The 8,601-nt window shown below is 38.3% G+C and overlaps 1 protein-coding gene across 2 annotated transcripts in view; it reads left to right on the top strand.

The window, feature by feature from the left end:
* Positions 1-2,020: 2,020 nt before the first annotated feature.
* The window catches only part of tnmd (tenomodulin), a 50,023-nt gene continuing 43,442 nt past the window's right edge, over positions 2,021-8,601 (top strand). For both annotated transcript variants that reach the window (XM_020596004.1, XM_020596011.1), the window contains exons 1-2: positions 2,021-2,112; positions 5,202-5,336. In XM_020596004.1, the coding sequence (XP_020451660.1) occupies positions 2,065-2,112; positions 5,202-5,336 (183 nt within the window). In that variant the 5' untranslated portion in view covers positions 2,021-2,064. The remainder of the gene's footprint in view (positions 2,113-5,201; positions 5,337-8,601) is intronic.

Genomic DNA, 8,601 nt, shown 5'->3' on the forward strand with positions numbered 1-8,601 from the left:
CTCTCTTACCCAGTCTTTTGCTATCTGACTTCGCTTTCTTCCAGTACAAATGAATTATGATGCAGCATTTTTCAGATGCTGGAAACAAACTCTGAAATACAGCACAAACTGAGAGGTTACTAAAAGAATAAAAAGATTAATGCTTTAATGATTTATTGCTGCACAAAATTATGTTTATTCAGGCCAAGCTACCATTAACTAAAAGAACAAATCATCTATTTGCGGCTGCCTGTCACTGTTGCAAACAACTTATAGTTTACCTAAAACTGAATAATATGAATCTGAATAAACCAAACAAAAATGTAAAAAGGTCAACTTGTCCACCACAGCACTGAAAGCAAAATAAAAAAAAAAAAAAAAAAGAAGGTACAAGGGACTGTAGGTGTGATCAAGCCTTCCCTTAGCCGCAGTGACATTTTCAAAAAGTATTAATGGCACTGGGCACTGTATGGATGGGAGAAATAAATAGGCACCACTGGATGGCATTATTAAACTCTGCCAAGAGCTGTATAAAGTTCTGAGAGTGTCAATATTTCAGGTGTTTCACTTACTGCGTGTTTTATTTAACCCCTCTCTTTCGGGCGCCTAAAACCGAATCAATACTAATTACATTCACAAAAACAACTGAGAGGGTTCCCACTATAAAGTCTCAGTTTCCAGAGAAGATAACATGTATCGCTGAGTTTGAACATCAGAGTTTTTAATAATCAACTTGAAGTTTTGTTTTTATTTTCCCCTGGAAAAACGCTTTTATTACAGACAACAGAATTAGTTTCATAGAAGAATGTCATGGGCTCCTCAGACAACACCAGACAATTCCCTCTCTGCTCCAAGATGTGTTATTGTTACTTGTCTTGGATGTTTGAGCTTCACTGTGCAGAATGGTCTATGTCCTCAAATAGTTTGACAGTTAGAGGCTGTTTTTACATTCATCTGTTGAAGAGGGAACATTTCTCTGTGCTCAAATCTCAGTTTAATACACAATATGTACATATGAGATAAATTTGTGCGCATCACACCTAAACTGGAAACCTAATATGCAACGTATGCTCGTTTGATGTGGTCAAAAATACTGCACAGTATTCAAGAGTATTAACTATATTCACAGAGATACAAACATAATTTCCTGTCTGTTTGTTTTACGTTTGAATGATTTACTGAAAGCCCATAATTTTTTACAACTGTATTTTACATGCACTCTTGATACAAAATAAGTTTTCACAGATTTTGTGATGTTAAAATGTTAGCATAGATAGTGTCACAGTACTTTGTGCTTTCAAACAATGTTTGTGAAGGTTATTAGAGGATTCAACTGATAACAGACAAGGTAACTACGTGTGGGTTTTAAAATCTGTGCACATACGCTGAGAATGACTTTTTATGTGAAATAGTCAAACTTCTAAAATATTTGAATAGAATCTAGAAGTTTATGTTTGAAAAGCCATTTAATTTTTTATATGATTATTTCAAATAGAATTTTTATGTTTTAAAAACGTGACTAGAGGTGATCTTTTGTCCTTTGGTTACAATCTTTGCTTTATTTCTCCTTTATTATGGTCACACAGATTATTTTCATTTCATAAAGTTAATTCTTTCAATATGCTACTATTCAATCTTTGCTGTTTGTTGTCAATCATGTGGGTTGACTGGCAGGGAAATAAAAGCTGAAAGAAAGTACTAATACTCTTTTTTGATACTTGATAGGACTGAAAAGATCCACATCTGCACAATACACTGTAGATACTTTTTTTCCACCTCTTTTAAAATGTTGTGAACTATGGCATTTTCATCCAAGTATAGCATATAATTTATGTGACAGAGAGTCTGTCTTTTAGTCTGCTGGTTTTCCACCTTTGAAATGGGGCGAACTAGAAGGCAGGAGAGACATCTGCCTTGGTTTAAATTGAAATAACAAATGTTTCCATGATTCCACTCCATCTGAAACTTCCCTCCCCTTCAGCACACTCCCAAATTACAGCAAAGGAATGAAGCTGTGACTCTTCAGAGTGGTGGTATTTCTCCCAGCTGAGAGGATAAGAAAGATTCCTCCTGTGTGTCTGCATCATGGAGGCTAACAGTCAGTCCAGTAGTCAACAGATTCTCTGGAAAGATGTGAGTCCATTTTTGTTATTATTGTGTTTAATTTACAGCACTTAAATTAAACAGCACAAGAGATTTAAAATAAATTCCAGCATTTATTTTCTTTTAAAATACTGTGAAGAATTTTACCGTAGGTCACTGCAGTGTCAAGGAAACCTTCAAAATTTTACAGCTCAATAAATTAAGTGTAGGTGGCAGCAACAGGGTGTACAAGTGAGAAAAAAAAATCCTGTGATATGAGAGTGTACGTCTAGTAAAATATGTCAGAGGTCCTTTGCCTTTCTTGATATCAAAAAAGAAGTTGTGCTTGATCTCTTGCTGAGTGATCTGAGTTTTCTCAGAATAGTAATTTTTCCATTTAATTTCTTTTGGCTTTTCACCTTAGCTTCCTTCTTTTATTTCCAATCCCATATTCAGTCTCACCTGAATCACTGCATTTGCTTTAGATCTACAAAATCCCTGCTTCTCACATGCAAGCTAACCATACACCAAAAAATAAGAAAATGCAAGATCTTCTGCTGCTCAGGCACCTGTTCCAGCAGGTACTCATCAGCTATACATGATAAGTGATGGATGGAAAATGATTAGGATTAAGAAATCACCCGTGGCTTATTATTTCAGAAAATATTTTCACAGGAACTGAAATTCTTATATGCGTGTGCCATGGTGTGATAAACCGTTGCCTCTTCTTATTGGTTGTTTAGGCTAATTCTGTGGGGGTTTTCTGTTGTTTTCTTAAGGAAGTGCTCCTTCCTTGCATGATAACAGCAGGGGGCTCCAGGCGCTCTTCCTCACAAAACTCAGGAGGAAACACCTGGCTGATTCGGAACTCCTAAACCTTTAAACACTAGTTGGTGGGTGCTAAGCACCGAGACTGCTTGCTCTATCTCCATCCCTGCTTTTATTCCTGTCTGTCTGCCAGACTCTTCATCCCACCTTTTTCCTCTGAGTTGATATTCAAAGCACATGCAGAGAGAGGTCTGTCCTCTAGTTTCCACAACTTATGCAACCTGCCACAGGAGAGCCATTCTTTTTTCTTCACTCAGAAATATTCACAAGTAAGGAATTTCTGGGTCTGCAATTGTAGCCCTCTGTTTTTCATCATGCCTCAGGAATGTACAGTACTTTGACCTGCCTCACCGTTTTGGGGCTACTGTCTCCCATATATCAAATGAAGAACGGTGACTGTGGAATTCATTAATAGCAACGGCATAGTTAAAGATTTTTAGGGGGCTATCTTGAAAAATGTGCCCTCTGTATTTCCAAAAGCCATACTGCTAATGTATTTACCAGCCAGAAATTCAACTCGTATTCAAGAATTCATCTACATACTGCACTGTTAAAATAATAAAAGATATGAAATATATCATTTAAGACTATTTTGGATAATGGTTCTAACTACACACTACATAAAGAATGCTAAAGTGCTGTCTACTGCAGCTTAACTACTATAACAGCCTCAGCCACAATAGAAAACCAAAGCTGCTTTATCATTACTTTAAAAGACATGAAGATAAGCAACACCAATTTTGTTAATTGAAGTTGGTTGAGTTTTTTACATATCTGCTTTTCTGTTGTCCTCTGAGCCCTTTAGAAATGGTCCAGAGTGACTGAGAAGCTTTCATTCTCTCCCTGCCGGAGTCCTGGTGGAACAAAAGCCTGTCTTATTAATTTGTGACCTTAAGCTCAGGGAATTGACTACAGTGGGCAGAGTTTTAATTTGAGCAAAAGTTTAATAAATGTAACCTTTCTGCTTTCTGCTTGTAGCAATCTGTTCCTCACTGTGCTTGGCATGCGGATGCTGTATTTGTGTCACCAGTAGTGTCATTGGTGGATAAATTTCGCAGAGGCCAATTCAAATGGCATCTCTTTCGATTTCAAGGGAAAATAAAAAGAAGGAATTATAAATTCCAACAAAAGCAACAGTTGAACATCCTGAGAAATGTGCTTCTATACTTTCTCGCTTAGAGGTAGATGAGAAGATCAATACTCTTGTATTTGTTTTATTTGTATATGTGGATTTCTTAGCTCAAGGCTACTCTTCTAAGAGTCCAGCTCAAAATCACAGTAGAACATTTCCAAACATAGGCTTATTACACACCTACACATACACATTATGAATACGCATAATCATAACACACACACACAATTGTAACTAATCAAAAATACACAGTAACAAATGCACTTCACTTACACATCACCTTAGTAAGACACATTCACAGTGCAAACAACTTTAATAACAGCTACTTTGCATCACCCATTTTTGTTTTTATTCTTGCTAGCACATAATGATGTTTTTCTCTGTCCCTTATATTGACTTTCTGTTTATCTCGCACCAGTAATAGTGTGTTCGGAACAATTATGGATCTTTCAACCTTTTGAAATTTTCTAAAACGTGCAGTTAAGTATTTTCTCACATATTTTCCTAATGTACTATATCATTCCGCCACCATTTCAAAAATATGCAGTGTTAGAAAATATGTCTTTCGGTGATATAAAAGTATAAGCCTGTGTAGATAAAAACTTCAGAGGAAAGTAATTTTGCCAACAAACATCTAATCACAGAGCCTCAGATTCTGTTATTTTTACCGTGAGAGCTAAAGATTGCTCTGAGGAAAACTAAAACACAATTTTAAATCAATTCCCATTTGATTTCTGGAACAGTTATGGGTGGATTTGGCAATTACAGCAGCAGATTTTCTTCTCAAATTCAACAATGAAGCATTTTAAATTCTCTACAGCTCTGATTCGCACCTCTGACTGGCTTCTTCTCATCTAGCAGGCAGCCGAGGCTCATGGGTATTGTAGTATTTTGAGCCGCCCTCAAAGCCAAAATGATGGGCTAAACAAAGTTGAAATAATTAAAAGTGGTAATTATAATATATGATTGCTACATTATGTGTCAGAGTCCTGAGTTTTCAGAGAAAAGGAAAATAGACATATTTCCCAAAATGTTCAACTATTCTTTTAAGTGTGTATCAGTTAAACAGTAGAGCATATTGTTATGGCATTTGGGTCATACTGTACACACACACACACACACACACACACACACACATACATATATATTGCATATAATATTGAACCTATGTTGTTTACAGGTAGAGGTGGGGAAAGAGAAGAAGGCCAAGCGCCACACCTACGAGCGAGCGGTTCTGGTCGTGGCTCTGGTCTTCCTCGTCTTGGCTCTCTGTGTTTTCAGCCTGAGGTTTCTGTGGAGCCCCAGTGTGGGGAAGGTAAGACTAAATATCACCTCAGAGTTTGGACGTACTGGTACAGTCAGTGCAGTCTTGATAGCATAGATGAAAGACACAGTTTACACATCAAAAAATCATTCAGGTTACATCAAAAATGAATAAGGAAAATGGACACCAACAAAAAGAGCCCAAGGCAGTTTTTCTGCACTTTGTATTCAGCCGGATTAAGAGGGTTATGGAAAAGACAGCTGACCACTGTCTAATTCCATGGACCAAACCACAAACTACTTTTGACTGTTGCAAATGGAGGCCTGTTGCATTTATCTTCCTTTTGCTCACATTGTAAACATCTTCTCACAATGACAGGCCCTGATAACTCAAAGCTGACCCTATTGCAGCTGACCAGAGTGGCTGCAGCAGGACTGAAACCTCTTGGCAATGTAATTGGGATAAACTCTTGGCAATTCATCTTCTAAAATCCAATTCAATCACACTTGATGGAGAACATTTTCACTCTGCTCCTTTCCCCTGATTCTTCCAAAGGGCCAACAAAGCTAATTTACCCCAGCTAGAAGCAAACCTACATCAATAATTTCACATCCACAAATTGGATGCTCTATACAGTACCTTCAGAGCACAGCCGGCAATCAGAGAGAAATACTAAAATGAAATGATGGCTGAAGATTAGCACATATAATTCAGATCTAAATGCACAAGTCTGCTGTGTGTGTACTATAAATGCCATGAGGTGAAGTGAGGGAAATATAAGCATGTCGCTTGCTGTTATACCAACATCTTTGTTGTGACTAATAAACATTAATTCAGTTCACCCTCTGCCATTTTCTTCCTTTCTGCTTCCATTAAGATACATATTTCATTTGCCAACAGTCCCTTCTAAGCTCAGTTTAACCAGGGTTCATCTGCACTTCCAGTGAGGACAGTATTGCCCACATTCTCTGCTTTCAACATGCATATGAATCACCTTTGTGCCGTCTCCTTTGTCCTTGTTAAATATTTCATGCCGGAAGTAGAACAGTCATTATTTCCACTCCAATAAGCTGTGATCATTCTCACGTGGCACAAAATGTGTTGATGGTAGGGGTTGCCAGAGTAATGAACATCAAAACTGGGGACCCTGGCTTTTGCTTTAATGGGGTCTTGCAGGGGAGGCTCATTCTCTGGCCTTTGCATCAGTGAGTGAGATTGATGCACTTCAAAGGAGAATCACCTGTCTGTCAGATGGAAAGGAAGCTCCCTCAGACACAGCAAAACTGTAAAACTCACGTATGAATCCTCAGCAAAACTGTCTGGGGAATATTCTAAAGGTGAAGAGATGGTTTGATTGACAGTAGATAGATGGGTGGATGGATGGATTAGTTCTCCTGCATTAATGTGGCAGCCAGCATCTTGTTTGGTGAACGGGTGTTAGGTGCAACGCAGCAAGACGCCTCTTGACTCACCAGCTAATCCTGAGCAGCGTCTGACACCCACATGTATAGACTCTGGGCAGCAGAGCGCAGCAACTAATATGAAGGGTAAAAGAGCATCATATATTTTAGGAAATAGTGGTGTGGGTTTTCTTTCAGCACAAAAATGAACATTCTGGTGACAACTCAAATTCAGCTAAAGTGTCGCGAGTCCCCAAACATGCAGAGTGTATCAGTTTTGATACAACAAAAACAGACATAGTGTATGTAATCTCATTTCTCTGGGTTTAACTACTTCCCCAGCTCCATGCGCCTCAGTGTTTCAGTTTTACTGCCTGCAATTTTATTGTTTTATTTCAGCCTATGACAAAACATTTCTGCAAGCTCAGATAAACTCACTGTACACCACCTGACCAGTGGCTGGCAGACAAAATTAGTAAATAGTTTGTGAACATAATGAAACATTTTGCACCTAAAGTGTCAGATAGTTCTGTCAGGAGCTGGTGGAAACCAAGACTGACATAAAACAAGAGTAAATTTAGACTTGGATTTGTAGGCGGACATAAACATATCGACAAGTGAATGTTAATCTTACTGCACATCTAGTGGAAGCATTTATTTTCTAACACATTGGCCATAATAACTTTATACTTATAAAATAAGTTAGGCGTTATCTTCTCTCAGACAACCATGGTAAACATGTAACATACTGTATGTATGTTATATACATATGTAACAAGTTACCATCAGTGTCTTATGATGGAAGCTTTGACACTTTACAGCAAACATTTTATTAAGTGGCCGTGCTACAGCATGAGCACAAAACACATAAACAGCATGTTTACGATCAGATAACAAAGCCCCCTAGTGGGGAAGCAAAGGCCTTACTTTAAGGACTTGTTGTAACCCTCTCCATCTTTCCTGGTCCTTTTTATGCCCACTGTTGTAGAAGTTCTTCTCTCATGTTTGAGAGTTGCTAAGTCCCATATGAATTTAAGAAAGAGACTCAGCGTCATGAACCAATCCTATGTAATATAAGCCGGTATGAAGACAAAACATACAAGAGCACTGTCAGTTTCTTCTGACCAGTATCTCTGAAAACCCGACACTTATACTGAAACAGAAGAAAGGATTCCCCCACAGGAAGACATCAAAAACACAGAAAGACATGAGTTTGTCACAAGTCATGTCACATCAACCCATCTGTTAACCATAAAACCCTGTATATGGGGTTTTATAGGATTTCCTGTAGACCTACACTAATTCACACATTCTTCTAAGTATTATAACAGAAGACCCTCCAGGAGATCTAATCATTCTTCAAAGCAACCCTTCCTGTCACCCATACATACTGCAAGTTCCACTCATTATAATACAGTAATCTTAACACAAGAACCAATCCAATGATCTCTAACCCAGTATGCTTTAGTTTCCCACACTACAACTATAGAATTGCCTGTTCATACAGGGCTGAGTTATTTTTGAGCCGTGACTTTTATCTGTTTATCTGTAACACATCTCTGGCCACCAGTAGGGGGGCAGAGGAGAGGACCTAATAAAGTGTGGATACCCAAACTGAGCCCGACAGGACCTGTCGGTACCCAAGGGGTTTGGGCCGGGTTCAGACAGAACTATGCGACCTGATCCATACTCTAATCTACGGTCATTTCTTGTGACTAGTAACTTTTAGTAAGAGGCCTGTAAAATAACAGTAAAATGACTGTAGAGAAAATTCTATTATTGTAATCTAATATTACCCCCACCTGTTCTTGCTCCCCGCACCTGAGAATGGAGAATGTACAGTAAGTAACAAACTGGCTGTTATCCTTGTGTTGTTGCCTCAAATAAAAACGGTGGTGGGCACCCTAGGAAACAGT

This window comes from Monopterus albus, unplaced genomic scaffold (genome assembly GCF_001952655.1).
Source record: "Monopterus albus unplaced genomic scaffold, M_albus_1.0 scaffold2.1, whole genome shotgun sequence".
Lineage (NCBI taxonomy): Eukaryota > Metazoa > Chordata > Actinopteri > Synbranchiformes > Synbranchidae > Monopterus > Monopterus albus.